We start from the raw sequence: 22,860 nt of genomic DNA on the forward strand, positions 1-22,860 counted from the left end.
GGTTTTCTAGCCCAGAAGCTACCAGCAGGTGGGGCCAGGTCCCTGCAGAGCCATCTCTCCCAGTGTGGGCTCCTGAAGCTATCCTCCAGGGCTCCCTCGTACGAGTCCTGGGCGTTCAGGAACTCAGAGCCTAACTTGTCCCTTAGGCCAGAGCTCCCAGCCCCAGCAGAGCGTCTGTTACCTCTATAGCCAGAGAAAGCAGCAAAGGCGGGAGAGGATAAGGGTAGGAGCTAGCTGCTGGGATCTCTCCCCTTTAATCCCAGTGCCTCAAAGGGATTAACAAAGTGTGAACAAACTTTTATGAGGGAGCCCAAAGACTTCCCAGCCCGAGGCCCGAGTGAGGAGGGAGGGGCGGAGTCGGAATCCCAGTACAGACAATTAAACGTAATTGGGCCTTGAATGGATGCGACTGAAAAATGGGCAGGTGCAAACACGAACTGGACGGGAGCCGAGGAAAGGTCTGGGCCCGGAGCCCCAAGGACGGTCCGTCCTCAGTTTCCCGGTGCAGACTTCAGGAGAGGGAAGGCAGGATGCGGTGGGGGCACTAATGGACCCGGCCTTGGCGAAGCCGCGTCCTGGACAGGATCGAAGTCCTCCTATCCGCCCTGTGGCCGGGACTAGACCATTAGTGGGACTAGCACAGGCGTCTGGAGCCGCGCCGGCCCTCAAGAGCTGAGTGACCTCTGGTTCTCCCTGCGAAGGGATAGGTGAAGGACCTCTTGGATGGGGTTTTAGTATCTTGACCCTTTAAGGAATGGTTGAAGGGAAAGAGGACAGTTAGAACAGTCCCCGACGGGGCATGGGTGGGGAAGATAAGAGGGGCCCGGGGATTTGGAAAATGGGTGGAGGTCCTTTAAGGCGCCAGCCGGGTCCCATCCGGTGGCCCCGCCTTTTAGGTCTGGGTGCCTGAGCTACGCGAGGGCCGGGCGTGGCAGAGCCTGAAGGGGCGTGCCAGGCCCGGAGTGGGCGGGGCCTGGGCGGGGCGGGGCCGGGCGCACAGCCTTGGGCTGAGTTTCCCCGCGGCGGGCGGCGGGCAGCGGGGACCGGGCGCGGCGGCCTCGGTGGCGGCCTCGGCGGGAGCAGCATGGATTGGGGCACCGAGCTGTGGGTGAGTCCAGTCGGCCTGGCTCCAAGTTCTGCTCTTACTGGGGTCCAGACGCTCCCTTTTTGCCCCTGCAATACTTTAACCGAGACTCCACGCTTTCCCTTCCACTGATCCCTGTAATCCCTGCTCCGCCCTCTCTCGGAGTTTCCTGGGGCGTTTCAGGACGCTCGGGGGCGAGGGGCGACCTCGCAGGTGCAGCGTAGGGAAACTGAGGCACGGGGTTCAGAGTGAGGAGGAAGAAGTCCTAGGACCAGGCCGGGGCGGCCGAGCGAGGTCACCTATTTTGAGCACCCTGGCTGGGCGGGCGGCTTATCTTACGGCCCCTGGGTTCCTGCCCGCCGCCCGCCTGTCCGGCTGGTGAGGGGGAGGGGACCCTCTGGCCACTTTCAACCTCACGTGGGACCTACAAGTTCTGACTGCCCTTTGCGTCACCTCCAGTCAACACCTAGGGGCTTGGGACGCTCTAGTGGGGGAAGGGGCTATGAGGCTCGGCCTCCTCTCTCCGGGCACAGGGAGGGGCCGCTCCCAGGCAGCCTCTAACCTCAGTTCTGGAAGCCCCAGGAATTTCCCCCTTTTCTAGCCGGGACCTTCGACCTCTCCTCTTTCTGGGGGCGGTGGCATCTCTAGGTCCCCGGGTACAGCGAAATAACTACATCACCCTCCCTCCAACTCTGGGATTTCTTTTGAAGGTGCAGTGGAGTTCGTGAGGGAAACAGTACATCGGGGTACCCCGGGGGAGTAGTGACCCTGGAAACTTGGTGCCTGCCCCCTGGCCATTTCCCCCCCCCCAAAGATGCGGGGAATCCGGCCCCTTTAGCCCTGACTCACGCCGGGCCGGCCGGATTTTCCGGAATCTGGGGGGATTAGGGGAGTCAGAGCAAGGGGAGTGGCCCTGCCCCGTTCTACACCCCTCTTGGCCGTCCGGAGAAGGAGACCCTGTAGTCCGATTGGGGCCCCGCCCCTGCTCCCTGGCCCTTCCCGGGAAGGGGAGGGGGTTCCCGCTGGTTTCCTGCCGCCCCCCCCACCCCACCTCCAGCCGAGCCGGGGCGGGTCCGGGAAGCCACTCCTTCTTGGAGCTCAGAGCCTCGAGGCTCCCTGGTATCTGGCTGCGGGGTCTTTACCGGGTCCTCCCCCGTCCCCCACCTTTCGTCAGGATCAATTTGAGGTGATTGAGCGGCACACGCAGTGGGGGCTGGACCTGTTGGACAGATATGTGAAGTTCGTGAAAGAGCGGACCGAGGTGGAGCAGGCTTATGCGAAGCAGCTGCGGTGAGACCCTAGGGTGGCTGTCCCCTGAGGCTAGGGGGTGGGGTTCGGGGGCCGGGGACTCAGCCTTCCTGCCTCTCTTTCCCCTTAGGAACCTGGTGAAAAAATATCTGCCCAAGAGACCTGCCAAAGATGACCCTGAATCCAAGTAAGGATGGAGAGGGGGTGTGGGGCTAGATTGGGGGGGGGGGTGCAGGGGGCTTTGTCCCGCTTTCTCTCCCTTAGCTGGGTCACTCAATCAGGTCCTTCACCTCTCACGTCAAATCCCACCTAGAGTTAAGAGGGTAGGCCCTGGCTGGTGTGGCTCTCAGTTGGTTGTCTTGGGTTCGATTCCAGTCAGGGTGCATGCAGGAGGCAACCAATCAATGTTCTCTCCCTTCTTCTTGCTCTAAAATCAATTAAAAAAATTTTTTTTTTTTAAAAAGAGCATAGGCTCCAGAGTACCAGGGTTGGAATCCTAAAGTCTAGTTGAACTGCTTTGGGTGATTGACTCAAATTCTCTGCTCCCATTTGCTTTCACCTATTAAATGGGGGGCTCCAGCAGTTACTAAATGAGTGACTCTGGGCAAGTCACTTAAGTTTTGTTCCTCTGTTTTCTTCATCTGTGAAATGGACATGATGACCATGACCTTGTGGGGCTCACGTGAAGATTAACTGAATTAATGTGTTAAAACACACACTGTTAAAATGGACACTGTTAAAACAGTGTCCAACCCTTATGGGTCTCCTATTCAGGACCCAAAAAGTTCTAGAAATCAAAAGTTTTTCTGGTAACTTATTTGGAGGCCGCCTCTGATTGGAACTCAGTTGAATGTGGATCAGGTTCATTATGGGCTTGGTCTTTTATTCCACTTAGTGTGAATATTAATACTTCTCTCTACAAAATATTTATAGTGTTTGATTACAGGATGTTGCCCCTGACCCCACTGGGGTGGTGCACAACAGATGATATATAAGCATTGTATTTCCTTTCGAAAACCCCAAAAATTCTGAGTTCCGAAATGCATCCCACTAAAGCAAGGGTTAGGGGTAAGGGATATGGGCCAGAATTTGTCATTGCTTCAGGAGTGAATGTCTTGGGCCTTACCCTTTCTCATGTGGAGGTGGGTCCTGGGGTCTGACCTCTGGCTCCCTGCCCCCCTCTCTCCCCCTGAGGTTCAGCCAGCAGCAGTCCTTTGTGCAGATTCTCCAGGAGGTAAATGACTTTGCGGGCCAGCGGGAGCTGGTGGCTGAGAATCTCAGCATCCACGTGTGTCTTGAGCTGGCCAAGTACTCGCAGGAGATGAAACAGGAGAGAAAGATGGTGAGTGGTCTCCTCCCTGCGTCTTCCTGAGGGCCTCTTCTATGACCCGGGTGAGCCTATTGCTCCTCTTTCCACAGCACTTCCAAGAAGGCCGGCGGGCCCAGCAGCAGCTGGAAAGTGGCTTCAAACAGCTGGAGAATGTGAGTTTGTGGGTGTGGAGGGTGGCTCTGGTCCCAGGAAGTAGGGTGAGGGTTGCTGACCCACAGAGCTGCCCCCTTTGTCTGGCAGGGGCCTCCCCTCTCCTGAAGGTTTCTAGAATGCCACTGCCCCCCATTTGCTGGGTGACTTCCTGCCAGTCCCTGAATACTTGGCTTCCCATACCCCCTTGGCATCAGGAATGGCAGCTCCTCCATTCTGGTTCTATCCACCACACAGAGTAAGCGTAAATTTGAGCGAGACTGCCGGGAGGCCGAGAAGGCAGCGCAGACTGCAGAGCGGCTGGACCAGGATATCAATGCCACCAAGGCTGATGTGGAGAAGGTGCTTGTGGGGTCTGGGGCAGGTTTAAAGGATAGGGTGGGATGGGGCCAGAACCTGCCAATGACCCCCACCTTGATATTCCTTAGGCCAAGCAACAAGCCCATCTTCGGAGTCATATGGCAGAAGAAAGCAAAAATGAGTACGCAGCCCAACTACAGCGTTTCAACCGAGACCAGGCCCACTTTTATTTTTCCCAGATGCCCCAGATATTTGATGTGAGTGCTCCAAGTCTCCCACCTTCCCCAAAATCCCCCACTGTTAACCATCTCCTACACATTTGTCAAAACCTCAGCTGCAATGCCCTAATCTCTAAATCGAAAGGCATTTAGAAACATAGTGAGCTCTGCCTTTGCCTAAGCTGTTCCTTCGGCCAGGGATGTCTTTCCTTCCTTTTGAACACCCTGTTCATTCTTCTAAGCCCCAGCTCTAACAACCCCTCTGAAAGTTCGTGAATTTTTCCTCTTCTTTTTCAGCCTTATGTTCCACTCTTTGTCCTAATTCTGGGATTGGCAGCATCTGTGCTGGGTCTGCTTTTTCTTCAAAGCCCTGGCTCCATTGTCACCTCCTTTGAGAAGCCTTTCTTGACTTCCCTAAGCAAGGGGGTGGGAGGTTCCTTAAAGTCCCCTCTGAAACCACCCTGGCCTCTTGTCTCTCCCTTGACCACCTTTGGTTGGAAGTATCTGTGCTCCAGCCCCTCCATTAGCACCCCTGCCCTGTCCCTGTAGAAGCTACAGGACATGGATGAGCGCCGGGCCACCCACCTGGGGGCTGGGTACGGGCTGCTGTCAGAGGCCGAGCTGCAGGTGCTGCCTATCATCACCAAGTGTTTGGAGGGCATGAAGGTGGCTGCGGCTGCTGTGGACAGCAAGAATGTGGGTGCCTGGTCCTGGGCCAGTGGGCTGCGGGGTGGGCAGGTGGACCCCGAAGGCTGGGCACCTAGTCTTACCTCTGACTGCCCTCCCCCCTCCCCGTGCCCTCCCTCCAGGACTCCCAGGTCCTAATTGAACTGCACAAGTCAGGCTTTGCCCGCCCCGGCGACGTGGAATTTGAAGACTTCAGCCAGCCCATGAACCGCGCATCCTCGGACAGCAGCCTGGGCACCCCCTCAGACGGTCGGTCTGAGCTACGAGGCCCAGCCCGTAGCCGTGCCAAACGCTGGCCCTTTGGCAAGAAGAACAAGGTGGGGGCCGGGGCTCTTGGGGAAGGGGTGTGAGTGAGTGGGGACAGCGGTGTGGAGGGGGGGGCATTGAGTCAGCCCCAGCCGCTGGAACTCTGAGTCCTGGGCAGGAATTTTCCTCTTGGCTGTCGGCCCAGGCTAGAGGGAAAGCGGTGATTGGCCTGGGAGTCCCCTGAGGCTGACAGGGGGCCAGGAAGGGGGTGGGGGGGTTGCTGTGGCGTCTGTCTGCTGCTTCTCAGGATGCTAGGAGAAGACCTGCTTGTGGGATTTAGGGCAGGGTGAAGGCTCGGATGCTGGCCCTGGGGACTCTCCCTGGGTCTCTCTCCATCCCACCCATGGGGCTAGGCCCCAACCTTCAGGCTGTTTTTCTCTTGGGTTTTTTGGTTTTCAATGTCAAGCACATACCTGGACACTCCTGGTTTATACCTTCAACAATTGCCTACTCCCTAGTTTATATCTTTGGCCCTTGATACCAGCTTCAATTTATATATGGCGTACCCCCTACCCAGCTGAAACCCCACCTGTAATCCTCTGATATTTCATGCCTTTGACCCTTCTCTCAGCTTGCCCTTGACTTCTGTGGTCCCATACCTGTATGAGACCTTGATTTCTGCATGTGTCTCCCTCCACGTTCTAGACTGTGAGCCCAGAAAGCGGGGTGGGGGCAGAAACATGGGCTTCCCTGCGCCCTCAGACCCCATTCTAGGTATTTGGACATGGGATGCAGGGTATGTGGGAGATACTGGGGGAGGAAGGGGTCTGGCCTTCTGGCTCACAGTCTAATGCTCTCCCTGCGACCTCCCAGATTTTCGTGTTGTTCTTTGCATGCATTTTCTGTGTGTGATTGTGCATCTTGAGTTGTGGTTTTCTTACCGTTTTTTTTCTTTTTTCCATTTCGTTTTTTCCTTTATGCGTCCCTCCATCCATCCATATTCGTACTCGTTCTGTATATTCTCCCACCCCTCCTGGTGCACCTCCTCCACGGTCCCCACCGGTAGCCGCATCCCCCACCCTTTTCCCCCCTGGGGGGCCCTCTGCCCTCGGCATTGCCTAATGGACCCCCGTCCCCCCGATCCGGCCTCGACCCCTTGGCCATACTGAGTGAGATCAGTAAGTCGGTCAAACCGCGGCTAGCGTCCTTCCGCAGCTTTCGAGGCGGCCGTGGGGTAAGTGAGGCCTCCAGGGGAGAAGGAGGGGGCGCCCAGCCTGCCCGGCGGCCGGGAGGCGGGACCCTGGGCTCGCTTCCTGCTGCTGGCTGGACCCCCTCCTCCCGTTGCGACTCGGACCTGCTTCGCTCAGTGCATGGCCTTGCCCCCCAAGAACCTTGGGTGGGGAGGAAGGTGGACTTGGTGTGTCTGTCTTATGAGGATTTTAGAGCCTGGAAGCCGAGGCTGCATGATCCCAAACTCAGTTCTCTTTCTACCTTGCAGACAGTGGTGACTGAGGATTTTAGCCACTTGCCCCCAGAGCAGCAGAGAAAGCGGCTTCAACAGCAGCTGGAGGAACGTAATCGGGAGCTACAGAAGGAGATTGACCAGAGGTAAGGTGAAAGGTAGGCAGGCACAGAAGAAAATAAAATAATAAACAATTACAGATGGTCCTTAACTTACCCTGGGGTTACATCCAATGAATGCATTGTGGATTGAAAATACCGAAAGTCAAAATGCATTTAATACTACACTGCATAGTATTGTTTCTTTACCTTCATGATGGTGGCTGACTGGGAGCTATGGCTCTCTGTGGCTGCCAGCATCACGACAAAGTATCATACCGCTAGCCCTAGAAAAGATCAAAATTTGAAGTACAGTTTCTACTGAATGGGTATCATTTTCACACCATCGCAAAGTTGAAAACTGTAAGTCGAACCATGGTAAGTCAGGGACCATCTGTACATCGAAATGGTACTCAAACATCTCCCAGCAAGCCCCAAGCCCTGATGGTTATATAGGTGATTCCTACCCCACTCATAAGAAATAGTTATTTCCTATCTTATACAACTCATTCCAGCACACAGAAAATGAGTGACCACCACCAGCACATTTTTTTGGAGGCTGGTGAAATCTTTATTTCAAAATCAGTTAGCAAGAATTCAAGAAAATAGAATTATGGGCTCATTTTACTTCATTTATGATCTTAGATGCAGTCCTAACCGAGCAAATCCAATTGTGTGTTTTAAACTTAATCCATCATGCTGTGGTCATGGTTGCACAACAGTGTGAATGTACTTTATGTCCTGGAACTATACATTTGGCGTAAATGAACCAAAAATGGTTCAAATGGGAATTTTTATGTTCTGTATATTTTATCATATTTAAACATTTTTTTTTAAAAGACTTTATTTTTTTAAAATCCTCACCCACGGATATATTTTTTTCATTGCTTTTGAGAGAGAATGGGAGGGAGATAGAGAGAAACATCGATGTGAGAGAGACACATCAATTGGTTGCCTCCCTCATGCTCTGCACAGGGACCAGGGTTCGAGTCTGCAACTGAGGTATGTGCCCTTGGCTGGAATCAAACCCAGGACCCTTTAGTCCACAGGCCAACGCTCTAACTACTGAGCCAAACCAGCTAGGGCTCTTTTTATATATATATATATATATATCTATATTGATTTCAGAGAGAGGACAGGAGAGGGAGAGAGAGAGATAGATAGAAACATCAATGAGGAGAGAGTCATTGATTGAGCCCGCAACCTGGGCATGTGCCCTGACCGGGAATCAAACCCCGATTGCCTGGATCCCAGGTCGACGCTCAACCGCTGAGCCACGCCCGGCTGGGCCAGCTAGGGCTTTTTTAAAAGACTTTAAAAAAATCATGAGAAGTTGGGTGTTACCCCCCAGTAATGCTAAGATGGTTCAATATATTAAAAAATATATATAGGTCAGTCCCAGTCACTACATGAATTGGCTAAAAAAATAACATATGATTATCTATTTACTAACTCAGACGCTTAAAATATATTAACAATAAAAACCTGCCAGATTGAAAACAGAAAATTTTTACTCATTCTTTCCAAGCAGCGAGATTTTCTTTCCAGTCCTCTTACATAATAGAAATGACGTTTGCCACTTGTAGACAGACAGACAAATTATATTTTGCCCTCTTGTACAAAATGGCTTTTATTGGTTTAAAGTTCCATTAGGGACGCAGTTCCTGAGTTTTTATGGTGTAGGGGTGAAGGGTGCATGTTCTGGCGTCGACAGATGGGCCTTGAGTTCTAGCTATTTTGCCTCTCTGTGCCTCAGTCTGCATCTGTAACGTGGATCATCTTAGGACTGGAAAGAAGTCGAACCCAGGTTTGACATTTTCCAGAAATCTACGCTCGTATAACTATTATTGCTAGTACAGATAGTCATGGAGGAACTAGGGACCAGGGACTGATGATGATAATAATACCTAACATTTATAGAGCACTCACTGTATGCCAGGCGCTATTCCAAACCCTTTACATGAATTCACTGGAGTTCCCAAGTTTTCCTGAGAGACTGTATGCGAGCAGAGGCAGGATCCTGACACTCTTGCTTAGAACAGTGCCTGCTCTGCAGCTATGCAGCACTCTGGGTATGTGAATAAATAAAGGCACTTCTAATCTTCACAACCGTTCCCGTGAGATGTGTGCATCGTTATCCCCATTTTCAAGGTTAGCATATCGAGACAGGTTCAGTTACAACCCAAACGGACACAACTAGGAAATGCCAGATGGGTTCAAGCCCAGGCAGTGAGGCACTAATATGTGAGCTTTAACTATTGTCTGGTTATTTGCTCCATGAAGCAAAGCCCATATTTTTTTAAAAAAAATATGTTTTTATTGATTTTAGAGAGAGAAAAGGAAAGGGAGAGAGAGAAACATCAGCTGTCTCCTGCACGATCCCCAGGATCGAGCCTACAACCCAGGCATGTGCCCTGATGGGGAATCAAACCAGTGACCTCTTGGTGCATGGGAGGGTGCTCAATCAACTGAGCCACACTGGCCAGGGCAAAACCCATATTTTTTGCTTGTTAAATCACAAGGGGCTGTTCTTTCTCATCCATCTGTCTGGTCCTAGAGAAGCCCTGAAGAAAATGAAGGATGTGTATGAGAAGACACCCCAGATGGGGGACCCCAACAGCTTGGAGCCCCAGATCACAGAAACCCTGAACAACATTGAACGGCTAAAATTGGAAGTGCAGAAGTATGAGGTCAGGGAAGACCCTGGGGAGGGGCGGGGGCCGGGGCCAGCCAGCCGGGCTGAGTCACTGCCTGGGGGACAGGGAGGTGTTGTGGGGAGGCTCCAGCTGTTTCTCATCACAGCTTTGGGTGTGCATGAGTGATCTCAGGAAACATCTGAGCCCAGAGCGGGCTGACCCCAGAGCCCTGCCCTGGAACTGACCACATGGTCCCCTCCTCTCAGGCTTGGCTGGCAGAAGCTGAGAGCCGGGTCCTGAGCAACCGGGGGAACAGCCTGAGCCGGCACACCCGGCCTCCAGACCCCCCAGCTAGCGCCCCACCTGACAGCAGCAGTAGCAGCAATAGCGGATCACAGGAGAACAAGGAGAGGTGAGTGGGGTGGTCACAGTGGGTCTGCCCCCAGGTCATAGGAGGCCTGTCTTCACCTGCTTTACTCTCCCCTTCCAGCTCTGAAGAGCCCCCCTTGGAGGAAGGCCAGGACACCCCCATCTACACGGAGTTTGATGAGGATTTTGAGGAGGAGTCTGCATCACCTATAGGTACCTGTGTGGCCATCTACCACTTTGAAGGTGAGCATCAGTTGCTTGCGTGGGGGTGGGGGTGTCTGGCTAGGTTCTGTTGAAATCCTCCTAAAGCAGACCTAAGCCCACCACCACTCCCGCGACAGGGTCCAGTGAGGGCACCATCTCCATGGTTGAAGGTGAAGACCTGAGTCTCATGGAAGAAGACAAAGGCGATGGCTGGACTCGGGTTAGGCGGAAACAGGGAGGTGAAGGCTACGTGCCCACCTCCTACCTCCGAATCACGCTCAACTGAACCCTGCCAGAGGTGGGGAGAGGGGGCTGTCGGCTGCTGCTTCTGGGCCACGGGGGGCCCCCAGGACCTACGCACTTTATTTCTGCCCCCGTGGCTTCAGCTGAGACCTGTGTAACCTGCTGCCCCCCACCTCCACCCCACTCCTCACCTCAGATGGACCCGCTGTGCCTTCTACCATTGATGTACATACTCATGTTTTAAATCTTTTCTTCCTGCCACTTGGCTAGGACCGTTTTGTTTTATATATATATATATATATATATAAAATTATAGAGTTCTTGGAGTCCATGGTTTTTTAGGAGATTTAGATACTGGGGCTGGATATTCAAATGCCACCTTCCTTAGAGGCCACACAGGGAATGAGGAAGGGGAGGTGAATTTGGGCACACCTTGGACACACCCTGTCCCTTCCTGAGAGTTGGGCCCTTGTCTATGAGGAGGGTGCCAAACATCATTCCTTCTGTGTTCGTGGCAGCTTACTGAGAGCAGGTAGTGTTTATTGAGCACCTACCGTGTGCCAGGCATTCTCCACCCATTATCCCTTTTAAATATTGAGCTTTAATTCCCACGATAATTCCTAGAAAGTACAGTCTCACTTTTATGTTGAAGGCAGGCACAGAGAGGGCAAGCAATCTGCTAGCAGTCACAACCTTTGAAAGGCTTTTGAACTCTGGCCTCTTACAGAGCTGCAAGTTCTCTTATCAGAAGCTACACTTTCACATTTGTGGGATATGTGTGGGGGTGGGGGCAGGAGATGGCAGCCAGGGCCTCCAGACACCTGGGTCTTCTGTGGGGGAGGAGGTTGCCCCTCACCCCAGGATCCCAGTTTATTTTTAGGAGGCAGGGTGGGTTCTTGCAAACCTGCCCTTACCCCTTCTGCAAGTCAGGGTGTGGGTCCTCACCCTGTTTGGCTGTGGGAGCAACTTGAGATGACTTCCTTGGTCTCCCGCTGGGATTACCAAAAGTCTGGGTGTCCCAGTGTGAAGAAGGGGATCTGGGCTCTCAGCAGTCAGGCTCCAGGCGCTGTGATAGGACGCTGAGGACATGCTGAAACTTCTCCAGACGATTGGCCCTCGGAGCCCCCTCACCCCGGCTCCCCCAGAGCAGCCTCCGGACAAAGTTGGTGGTCAGGGCCTCCTGCAGCTCAGGGTTAGGCCGGAATCCTGGGGGAAGGGCCAGATGTGCTGGGGGCAGGCCCAGGCACCTACATAGCCCCTCCTCATATCTGCCTTTTCCCCTGGGGACTTTGACCCTGCAGGGCCCTGGAGGAACTCTGCCCCAAGTACTCTGGACAGTTAAGTAGGGTAGGGGGGTGTGGGCTCTGTGGGCCTTGCAGGTGCAGGGAAAGGCGTGGCTGAGGGGATTGGGGGAGGTGAGTCTGGCCAGGGTGCATGGGGATGACGCTCTGTTCCTGGTTTGAGCTGCTAGGGTCCCCACCTTAGAGACTGTGCCTGGAGATGGAGCTGCTCCGGGGTCAGGATTTGGGGTCCTGGGCCACCCTGTGCGACAAACTTGGGAGGAAGTTGGGATGGGTGGGAGTGGGACACGTGAGTGTGACTTTGGGAGCAGGGCCCGCCCCTTTTGGGTGTAGGGTGCTTACTGTCATCCACTGCTGCTTGCCAAGCAGGCTTGGGGGCCCCTGAGGGGAGCTGTCCCAATTTGCGTGGAACTGTGGGAGGCGTGGTGGGAGACTATGGCCCCAGGCACGGTTTGGGGGCACCAGGTTAGAGCATGCGGGTTGCTCCTAAAGTTGGGACCTTCTGGCAGCCCAGCGCAGAGGGGGCGCTCACCTTGCAGGCGCTGGGCAGCTGCTTTGCGGAATTTGGGTGCGTCCTGGGCCATCTGACGCGCCCCCTGCAGGGTGCGCAGCAGCTGCTCGCAACTCTTGTCTAGCGGCCCTGGAAGTTCCTCGCCTTCCAGCAGGTGCACCACGGGTGCCACATGAGGCAGCGCCACCTCGCCGGGGTTGCAGGGTCCTGTGGAGAGAAGGGCCTGGAGTGGGCTTGGGACAGGGGGCAGGGCCTAGGGTGAAGAGGGTGGGACACTGGGCCAGGCACCCTAGGACTAAAGTAACTTGCTTGAGTCAAGGGCGTAGTATAGGGCAGGGGCGGAGCCTAAGGACTGGGGCCCGGACCAAGCCTAGTGCATAGGGTGGGGCCTAGGGTGCAGAAGGCAGAGCTTATGATGAAGGGGTGGAGCCTAAAGTACAGTGAGGGCGGGGCCTAGGGATTGGATCCGAGGCCCAGTCGAGTGTGGAAGGCTGGGTCTAGGGTGAGGGGGGCGGGGCCTGTGGCGAAGGGCGTGGGTTAAGGACAGAAGCAGTGACTTGGCCGCGGACTGGATTAGGATTCTGAGTTAGAGCTGGTGCGTGGCTCCAAATGCCGCCACTCACCGGCGCCTTCATCCAGCGCCCGCATCAGGGGCTTCAGCTCCTGCTCGAAGGCCACCGCGGCCTCGGTGTGGTTCCTGCGGAGCTGGCGCCACGTGTGTTCCAGCCGGGACACCTGGGGTAAGAACCCTGAGCATGCCTGCTTTTCCCCATCACCTGCACTCGGGCTTCCTCCCACCCCTGCACCCCATTCACCTGGGGCATGAGCAGAGCGCCCATGACAGCGGCCAGTCCCGGCAGGTCTCCCACCGCCCCCGGCCGCAGCGCCAGTGCCAGCTCCACCAGGCCCCTCAGGGCAGCCGCGCGCTCCTCCAGCGGCCCCGTGCAGCCCAGCACCGCCAGTGCGCCGGCCAGCACCAGCGCCTCGTGCCTGTGGAGGCAGAGGACCAGGGTCTGGGGGCAGTGGGGAGGTGTGTATTTCGGGGTGAGGAAGGACAGATGTGGCACTGCCCATCCCCCCTCCCAGAGTAGGGAGATTTGGAGATCCTGGGAATTCCAGGTGGCTGGCTCACCTTTCCAGCAGTTCTGACCGCAAGCGATGGCCATGGGGAAGTGTGAGCAGCTCCAGGCCAGAGGCAACCCCCATGGCATCCCGCTGATCCTTGGTCACTCCCAATAGTCCCGCAGCCTAGGGGAAGTGGAGGGGGAGTGGGGAGGACAAGTGAACAGAGTAAGTGTATGGGTGTAAGGTACAGTTGGGCTTCACCTCTGTCTGGGGAGAAGGGATCAGGTATGTGATTCACCTGGCAGTCTGCCAATAGCAGGTGGAGGGCAGTGCTCCCAGGATGGTGCTCCAGGAATAGACCACGGAGAGTATGCAGGACTTTGGGTTCCAGGGGCCGATTCTGGGGGCCCATCAGGCTGGAGGGGTTGTCAGGGTGGCAGAAAGAGACCTCTGCCTGCGGTCTTGCGAAACATCTCTCCTCCTCCTCCTGGGCCTCCCACCATGGGGCTTCTGGCTCTGGGCATCTGTGGCCAGGGGGTGTTCCCTGGGCACTGGGCACTCGGAGCACCAGCTCACAGTATGTTGGGGGTTGTCCAGAGGCATCGGGCAGCACCAGTGAGGACATTCGACGTGGCTTGGTTGGTGCCTTGGCATGAAGCTGCCCATCCGAGGCCCTGAGGCTGTCAGTAATTGATCCCAGGGGAGCCAGGGTTTTCAGCAAAACAGGGTCACTACCCATGCAACGCAGGGCAAATGTGGGCACAGTGGAAGCTCCTGGGGATCACACAAGAAAGGGTTCAGGAGGTACACAGAGAAGATAGTTGAGTGGGTCCTGGTTCATCCACTCATTCAGTCAATACCCAGGTATCCCTACCTATCTTGATGTGGCTTTGAACTTTAACAACTTCCCCAGTATAAATGCTACACATCAATGGTTTGAAAATGAACTTTCTTTGACACTTACATAGTTTTATGAATTCTGAATACCACATTTTAAATTTGAATCCTTTGTTTTCGTCCCTCTGACTGAAGATGGTAAAGTACTGATGGTACAAAATTAAAATAAAAACATATTGCCCAGCTGGGTGTGGCTCAGCGGTTGAACATTGACCTTGGATCCAGGAGACAGCGGTTCAATTCCCAGTCAGGGCACAGGCCCGGGTTGCAGGCTTGATCCCTAGTCAAGGGTGTGCAGGAGGCAGCTGATCAATGACGACACTCTCATCATTGATGTTTCTATCTCTCTCCCTCTCCCATCCTCTCTCTGAAATCAGTAAAAATATATTTTAAAAAATTAAAAAAACCAAAAACATATTAATCAAAATTCACAAAACTACATAAACATCAAAGCAATGGAATTTATCAAACCTTCAAATGATGTCTTTTGTTGTTAAGTTTGTAGCATGTTTACTTCCAAGGTTATTAGAACTTAAAACCACACCCAGACTTCTGGGAGATTCTATACTTACAAAGCATTTAAATAGACCCTGTTATAGGGGCTTAACAACTTCCCATGTTTCTCAGCATGCTCTGAACACTGGCCAAAGTCCTCACAGTAGCCCAAAAAGCTCTCAAACTCGGAGCCCCAGATCTCTCTGACTTTCCCTCACTCCTGCTGCTTCAGCTACATTCACCTCCTTTTGGCTGAATGAGTAGTTCAAACTCTTGTTCTGCTCCAGGACCTTTGCACTCGTTCCTTCTGCTGGTGTGTGTGTGTGTGTGTGTGTGTGTGTGTGTGTGTGTGTGTGTGTGTGAGACACTTTCACCCCAGTTATCCACATCCTTCCCTTCCTTATGTCCTCAAAATCTTTCTCTATGGGGCCTTTCCTGACTGCTACTTAAAGTCTCCTCTATTTTGTTGTGCTTTTAATTTTTACCCCAAATCATACAGAATTGACTTATTTTTGTTGTTCTTAGTCTGTCTTCCTCTAACAGGATGTTAGCTTCACTAGGGCAGAAATCTTTGTCTTTCTCGTTCATCAATGTATCTCAGCACGTAATACAGTAACTGGAATGTGGAGAGGGCTTATGTTAAACGGGGTGGGGGATGGATAGGGCAGACAAGGCAGACGGGGCATGAGGGAGACCTTCTTTAGGTAGGATGATTTGGGTAAGCTTTTTTGAGGCATTCATGTTGGGTGAGAAGCAGTCAGAAAAAGATTAGGGGAATGGGCTTTCTAATGGCAAGAATAACTAGTGCAAAGGCCCTGAGGTAGGAACAAATGTGAAATGTTCTAGCAACCGAAAGGAAGACTGTGTGACTGGAGTGAGGGGCATACGGCAAGAATTATTAGGGAGATCAGCCATGGTCAGAACACATAGGGTTTCTTAGAATAACCACATTAAGCACCTACAAAGTTCTTATGTGTTTTTTAACCACTGTGACCACTTAGAGAGCATCATTGTCCCCATTTCCCAAAAGGTTAAGTCACCTGCTCAAAATCACTTAGGGAATGAGGGGCAAAGAAATCTCTGAGCCATAGGCTGTCCTGGGAGACTCTCACCTGGTTCAGAGTGGCCTTCTCTCGACTGCCCCACATGCTCCAAACCTGCAGGCTGACTGTCACTCCACTTCCTGGCCCTGGGGGACAGAGATGGGATAGAAGTGTATTCCCAGCCTGAGCAGGGCAGCCCAACCAACGCCCAGAACCCTCTACCTGCAGTCACTCAGGACCACTGGATCTCACCCAGGATGCTCTGCCCCCAGGGGACTTGGCAAGGTCAGAAGACACTTTTTGTTTGCCACAACTAGGGAGTGGAGTGGGGAGGATTCTACTGGCATCTAGTAGATAGAGACCAGGGATGCTGCTCAACATCCTGCAATGCACAGGACAGTTCCACACAACCAAGACCTGGCCCCAAGTGTCAACACTGCCGAAGTGAAAAAACCCAGGGAGTTTGGGTGTCGCCGTTAAGGTCGGGAGCCTGTGAGTACCTGAGGAGCTCTGTCCGAGTGCTGCTGTCTAGGAGGGTGTCCTCACTAAAGCTGCGTTGAATAGGCTCCTGCCGCATCACGGGCCTGGAGGCGATAGCCCCTGTAGCCTGGGTCAGTGGACGCTGGCCAGTCACATAGCTGCGAATCAGGGCAGGCAGGCTTGGGAAACGCTCATCCTCCAGCTGAAAGAGCGCTGTGGGCCGGCCTGGCCGGGGACGCAAGGCCACACGGAGCACCTCAAAGTGTAGGACCGAGCCCCGCCAGCGGCAGGAGATCACAGGGTGCCCTCCACGGGACCCAGACGCCCGAACCAAGAAGTCACCGTCTTGCCTAAGAAGAGCCTCTGCCTTCTGGGGATGGAGAACAGGGGGCAGGGGGTTTAGGCATGAGCCCAGATCAGTAGTTAATTGTACCTCACAACCTCCACCCAAGAAAAGCCATCCAGAGACTGGGTAGTTTGGTACCAAACTGTTTACCCTTTTCTCATGGGCACGCCTCTGGACTACATTTCCCAGGCTCCCTTGCACTTGGAGCTATCATGTGACAAGATCTGGCCAATGGGAGGAGGGCAGAAGTACAGTGGGGGACTGTCCACGAAGGGCCCATAAAAAGCCTCCTGCAAAGTCCTACAGGTTCTGCCCCCTCCCGTGTGGCTTAGTTGGTTGGGGGTCGCCCTGTGCACCCAAAGGTTGTGAGTTTGATTCTCTGTCAGGTCACATACCCAGGTTGCAGGTTCAGTCTCTGGTCAGGGTGTGTCAGGGCATGTGCAGGAGGCAACCCATGGATATTTCTCTCACATCAATGTTTCTCTCTCTCTCTCTCCCTAAAATCAATAAAAATATATTTAAAATAATTGTTTTTAATCCTATAGATTCTGTTTCCTATTTGTCAGCTGATGTCAAAAAAGTCCTGGGGTAAGGCTGAGCCACAAGATGGAAAGGGCTTAGGTCCTGACTGATTTCTGGAGCTCCAATTCCTCACTCCCCAACCACCTTGGACTGTGACATAAACAAGCCCTTAAATGTGTATTGTGTTTAGCCAGTGACATCTTGGAAATGTTTGTTATAGCTCCTAGCTGATGCTGACTGGTACAACTTCCAATCTGAGTAAATACGCTGGCTTGCTTTGCAAATGTGGGTTCAAAATAAGCCATTAGTTGGATTCTTCCAGTGTGTGGCCCATAAATCCTCTATAAAAATTTCAAGTTGTCTTATGACAGCTGCGATGGCTAGTGTGAAAACAGGGGCTGAGGGCTCTGATATCAGAGAGACAAAGCACAGCTGGTGATAGGGGCTGGGGACTGAACAATATATGCAGTGGACACATGTATAGCCCTACTGGATGCCAGGTGCTGCTTTAGGTGTAAAACATATGAACTCATTTAATCCTTTGCCAAAGTTAAATGGTAGGTACTATTATCCCCATTTTACAGATGGGCAAACTGAGACCCAGAGAGGTTAACTATCTTAGCCTAGGTCACACAGAATGTAAGTTGCAGGGCTGGGATTTAATCCCAGGATGTCTGACTAGAGTGTGGGATTTTAACCACTAAGCTATACAACCTCTCATGCTTTGATTGGATGCCCAGGGTCCCGGGACCCCTGAAGGTGACACCTGAGTTGAAGATGAAGGTGGGGAGCCTTGAATTGAGAGAGAGATGGGGTCCTGGTGGCCACAGGTGCCTGGGACCCAGAGAGAGAAAGAGAGAGAGACAAGCAGAGCCAAGGGGTGCTTTGAGGGATCTAGGACCTTCTTTAATCTCTGTTACCATCCTCAGCACCATCCCAAAGAAAGTGATAATTCAAAAATAAGGAGTGGCCCAGCCGGGTGTAGCTCAGTGGTTGAGCATTGACCTAGGATCCAGGAGATCACAGTTCGATTCCTGGTCAGGGCACATGCCCGGGTTGCGGGCTCGATCCCCAATCGGGGCTGTGCAGGAGGCCGCCGATCAATGACTCTCTCATCACTGATGTTTCTGTCTCTCTCTCTCTCTCTCTCTCTCCTTCTCCCCTCCTTTCTCTGAAACCAATAAAGATATACTTAAAAATAAATTAAAAAATAAAAATAAAGAATGATATGTCACACCAACCAAGCTTCAAGACAGTCCCCAGTCTCCCAGCCACCCCTTCCAATAGCCCTTGATCCTAAATTCCTCTTCTAGGACCCAAGAGTCTCCAGCAGGTCAAGGGCAGGAGAGGCTCCCTGTGGCATGGTGCTGAGGCCCTGCAGAAGGCAGTACCTGGCGGGACAGAGGGCCGTGGTACCAGGGTTGGCTGGCAAAGTCCTCTCCATCCTGTGGCACCTGCATGGAGCTTTTGGGGACAGTGGATGCTGGGGTTGAGCTCTGCACTTTCAACAGGCCTCAGTCTTCCACACCTGTAAAATGGAAATAATTATTCCTGCTTCCTGAGTGGCTCCTATTCATGTTTTTTTTTTTCTTTTGTGTGTGTTCTTCTTAGTTTTAGAGACAGCAGCCCATATCCTATCAAACCTTAAAATGCATCTCTCTCTCTGTATATGCATATATATGTATTATATAAATATATATTATATTCTAAATTAAACAAGTTAATCATAGTCAGATTTATATATATATAAATATATATACCAGCTATATAGATATATGCCAGATTACAGTTGGCCCTTGAACAATGCAGGGGTTAGGGGTGCTGACCCCTGCACAATTGAAAATCTGTATATAACTTTTGACTCCCCCAAAACTTAACTACTAATATCCTATGATTGATCAGAAGCCTCACAGATAACATAGTCAATTAACACATATTTTGTATGTTATATATATTATATACTGTATTTTACAATAAAGTAAAGCTACAGGAAAGAAAATGTTATTAAGAAAACCATAAGGAAGAGAAAATACATTTACAGTATTTATTGAAATTAATTCACATATAAGTGGACCTGTGCATTTTAAGCCCATGTTGTTCAGGGGTCAACTGTTTATATATATAAAGTCAGGCTATGAGTAACTTTAATTTAGAATTGGCTGTGATTTCATGGAAACAGCCATGCACTCACTGGGATTCTTGCAAAGGGAGAAGACTTATGCAGTGCTTTAATATGTAATGGCATTTTATGCAGATGACGTAATGCTCCTGGTTGTAGAAATTTAATTAAGTAATTCACTCAAACCAATATTTATGTGGCACCCACTCTGTGCCAGGCGCTGTTCTAGGTGCTAGAGACCCAGCAGTAAACAAAACAGACTGGAGACCACAGCTGGTCTAGTGTGGGAGATGGTGATTAAGAAAATAAATAGATGAGCTTGTAGGTAGGTCAGAGAGAGCCAAGCGGAAAGATCTAGCCAGGTATGGGATGTGAAGATCCTAGTGGGGGAGCTCTGACTTTCCATCGGGTGGCCTGGGAAGGTCTCAGTCAGTACAACTGGAATGATTTTGAGGGAGCGAGCCTGGTGGTTCTCAGGGTGAAAGAACATTCCAGGCCAGAGGAAATTTAATTTACTAATTTCCATAGCTCCTAAGCAGTCCTTGTGCACACAAAAGGATTCTTAGGATTTAAGAAAATCTAACTTGTACACGGCTTTCCAATGTAACACCACATTTAAGGACATTGAAAGGTCACATCTTTGTAGAAATGTCAGCAAATGCAATTTTGGAGCCGATATATTTCATTATAATTACAGTCAAATTTAGATGCCAGACACTTTGGGACTCCCTTGGTCATCAGGCAGGCCTATCTCAAGTATCTGGTGGAGAAAGCCCACCCTGGGGAGGAGGGAAGCAAGGGATCTGCTTCTCACTCTCTACCCTGCAAGGTCTTCGAGGCCTGGTCAGGGTCTGCAGGAAAACAGCACCAGGATTCTTACATCCTGAGTCAGCCTGGCTGAGGGCCTGAAAGGGGCAGGAAGTACTCAGACCAGCCCTAGGTGACTTTAGGGGTGGGGAGCTGGGCCTGGAGCTGGCTCCAGGCAATGCATACCTGAACACCAGGTGTGTCTCCTGGGTGCCTGTGCACTTCCTGTTTGTCAGCTGGACCAGGCCCAGTCTCCGTCTTAAGAGTCCCCAACTCCAGGTTCCTCTGTCTCATGTCCCCCTTAGTGGACATCAAGGTGCACCACTGACAAAATTCTGGTTAGTTGGGAGTGGGGAAGCTCAGGATGGGCACAGGTCAGCCACAGGCTAAGTCATCCTCCTGCCCTGCTTCTTTTGGAATAATTTCTGTATATTTGGGCAGGGGAGAGAGGAAGGGGGCAGAATCAGGAGAGAGGGTGATGTAGGGGCAAGCATGGGGAAAGGAGGGAGAGGGTATTCATGGCCTATAGACCATATACATGTGTACACGTCGCAGGCACCAGCACATAGACACATGGACACAGATGGACAAACTTGACACTGAGCAACCACCAATTGGCTGAGCACTTACTGTGTGCTGTTCTAGACCCTGGAAATACAGTGATGACAGAGACCTGCCTTCGCCCTTCGCTGTCTGGTGGACAAAACACACAACAAAACAAGAATAAATTCTAAGAATAATCAATACAGGTGGTAAAACAGGGAGAGGTGATAAGATGGCTGGAGGGGGCAGGCTACTTTAAGTAGCCTAGTCAGGAAGGTCTCTCCCAGAAGGTGACTCTGGAGCTGAGTCTTTAGTAAAGGGAAGGAGATAGTTATGCAAAGATTTGGGAGAAACAGCAGTTCAGGTGCAGGGTGTACAACAAATCCAAAGGTGAGATGGAACTTGCTTTTTACACTTGACATCATCAAGGAGGCCAGTGTGGCTGGAATGCAGTAAGCAAAGAGCTAAGTGGAGAGCCAGCGAGGTCGGCAGGGGCGAGGCCATGCAGGAACTGCTGGGCACCAGATTTTCACCTCTGTAGGACAGAACTGGAGCTATGGAAGGGTTTTTAGTGAGGGAGGGGCACAATCTGGTTTGTGGCTTAAAAAGACAGATCAGGCAAAAGTGGAAGCAGTGAGGATCGCCGTGTTGCAAAGGAAACACGCTTAGAGGAGCACGCCCAGGCACGCCCAGGTACACGGACACTCGTAATGCACCGCGACCCAACCGGGCACCCGGCGACCCATTCTACGTCCGCGGACAAGTTGGACCGACAGCCAGCCAGACCCTCCCTGGGTGCCGGCGGCCCCACCTGAAAAAGAGAGGATTCCCCACCCGAGTAATCCCCTGGTCCTGGATGCACCCGGGGCCCTTCACTCACCTGGGACGGCACCCACGGAGCTCCCGAGAGGCCGGAGCGGTACCGGAGCCTGACGTTCTACCGCCCCGGGCCCCTCCCACCAGGCGAGGTGGGAACCGAGCCCAATCACCGGGCCCTGGCCCGTGAGACCCGCCCCTCGACACCACGCCCCCTTCGGACCCCGCCTCCAAGGCTTCTCACGCTCCGCCCCCTCAGAACCTTTTCTCGCAGTAACCACGTCGCCTTTGGGTATTACTGTACCTCCTTCTGCTTTTCTTAATATGTCTTTATTGATTTCAGAGAGAGGAAGGGAGAGGGAGAGAGAGAGAAACATCAATGATGAGAAAGTCATTGATCGGCTGCCTCCCGCACGCCCCCAAATGGGGATCGAGCCCGCAACCCGGCCCTGCGCCCTGACCGGGAAGCGAACCGCGATCTCCTGGGCGATGCGCGACCGCTGAGCCACGCGCGGCCGGGCGCAGCACCTTCTTCATAGACCGCAGCACCCTGGGAAACTCCGCTCTTCCCTTAAAGCGGGCCCGGCCCCTCAGAACACCGCCCCGCCCCCTCCGCTGGCCACGCCCATCCCCCCTCTGTCGCTTTTGTCCCGCTTAGAATTTGGCTCCTCCAGAAAAAAGAAAAAAAGAAAAAAAAAAGGAAAAAAAAAAAAAAGAACTTGGCTCCTCCATTACCCTCGGGCTGGCCCTAGTCACCCCCGCCCCTCGGGAAGCGGGAAGGGGTATCTCTCCCGCTGTCGCCCCTCAGGGTTCCGGGAAAGGGCGGGGCGGCCCCTAGGAGTTTTCTGGCTAGGCGAGGGTTGGCGGCAGCTGTGACGTGGAGGGGTGCGCTTCCTCTAGACCGCCCCCTCGGGTTTCCGGGAGTGGAACCCCAGCTGAGTGTTGGGGTTTTGTGGAGAGATGCGGGAAGACGCCACAGCCTCCCCCAGTGCCAGCGCGATGGAGCTGAGCTAGACTGAAGGGACATGGGGGGTGGGGAGAACACGCAGGTGGTTTTCCGGGTGGGGGGAAGGAGGCGGCGGATCTTGCATCGTGACGCCTGGAGGCAGGCATGAGAAAGGTGGGGGGGATCGGGAACGAGAGAGGGAACGCTCTGGCCACGTCTATGGAGGAGGAAGGGAAGGGGGGGAGGAAAGCAAGCAGTCGTCGCAGCTGACATTTACTCAGTCCTGGCTGCTTGCCAGGACTGGACTGCTCGCCCGACCTGCCTCAGTGCACTTGATTTTTACCTAGGCCACTCAACGAGGTAGGTACTATTTTCATCACCCCCATTTTCCAGATGCAGAAACTGAGGCACCGGATAGCTAAGCCACATGCCCAAATTGAGCCGGTTTGTGAGTGGTCGATTCAAACGTGGAGCCCTGGAGGGCCATCCTGTCTTCCTCGCTTTCTTCTTGGCAGCCCCACCATCTCTGATGCCTACCATAATTCTAAATGGTCACCCATTTTACAGATGAGGAAGTTGACACATAGAGCGAAGGATGCTTGAGGATGAAGTTTAGCACCTGTAGGACCGCAAAGCTGGAAACTTCCAGGTTGGGCTGGACTTCCCGCCCTCATATGGAAGAGGGGGCTCAGGA

At 52.9% G+C, this 22,860-nt stretch overlaps 3 protein-coding genes across 7 annotated transcripts in view; 1 reads left to right on the forward strand and 2 right to left on the reverse strand.

Annotated features, from left to right (window-relative positions):
- The window catches only part of C3 (complement C3), a 79,766-nt gene that overhangs the window by 41,932 nt on the left and 14,974 nt on the right, over positions 1-22,860 (reverse strand). The window lies entirely within an intron of this gene.
- Positions 1,003-10,585, forward strand: TRIP10 (thyroid hormone receptor interactor 10). 2 transcript variants are annotated; one of them, XM_081135370.1, is made up of 15 exons: positions 1,003-1,108; positions 2,259-2,374; positions 2,463-2,519; positions 3,527-3,674; positions 3,752-3,814; positions 4,050-4,154; positions 4,241-4,369; positions 4,880-5,026; positions 5,140-5,334; positions 6,330-6,497; positions 6,762-6,871; positions 9,381-9,513; positions 9,726-9,871; positions 9,950-10,071; positions 10,170-10,585. In XM_081135370.1, the coding sequence occupies exons 1-15, from the start codon at positions 1,085-1,087 to the stop codon at positions 10,316-10,318; spliced, it is 1,812 nt and encodes a 603-aa protein (XP_080991496.1). In that variant the 5' UTR covers positions 1,003-1,084; the 3' UTR covers positions 10,319-10,585. The 2 variants fall into 2 exon arrangements, with proteins under 2 accessions (XP_080991496.1, XP_080991497.1); XM_081135371.1 differs by lacking the exon at positions 6,330-6,497 and having other exon boundaries at positions 1,005-1,108.
- SH2D3A (SH2 domain containing 3A) lies at positions 10,797-21,428 on the reverse strand. Of its 4 annotated transcripts, XM_081135373.1 has the most exons (12): positions 21,285-21,366; positions 20,492-20,554; positions 18,327-18,463; positions 16,088-16,437; positions 15,657-15,733; positions 13,451-13,926; positions 13,220-13,335; positions 12,903-13,077; positions 12,711-12,822; positions 12,109-12,294; positions 11,756-11,829; positions 10,797-11,481 (listed from the first exon to the last, which is right to left on the reverse strand). In XM_081135373.1, the coding sequence occupies exons 3-12, from the start codon at positions 18,393-18,395 to the stop codon at positions 11,446-11,448; spliced, it is 1,671 nt and encodes a 556-aa protein (XP_080991499.1). In that variant the 5' UTR covers positions 18,396-18,463; positions 20,492-20,554; positions 21,285-21,366; the 3' UTR covers positions 10,797-11,445. The 4 variants fall into 4 exon arrangements, with proteins under 4 accessions (XP_080991499.1, XP_080991498.1, XP_080991500.1 ...); XM_081135372.1 differs by lacking the exon at positions 11,756-11,829 and having other exon boundaries at positions 10,858-11,481; positions 21,285-21,428; XM_081135374.1 differs by lacking the exons at positions 11,756-11,829; positions 20,492-20,554; positions 21,285-21,366 and having other exon boundaries at positions 10,858-11,481; positions 12,903-13,100; positions 13,451-13,552; positions 18,327-18,455.

The sequence above is a fragment of the Miniopterus schreibersii genome (genome assembly GCF_964146895.1).
Source record: "Miniopterus schreibersii genome assembly, chromosome: 4".
Classification (NCBI taxonomy): Eukaryota; Metazoa; Chordata; class Mammalia; order Chiroptera; family Miniopteridae; genus Miniopterus; species Miniopterus schreibersii.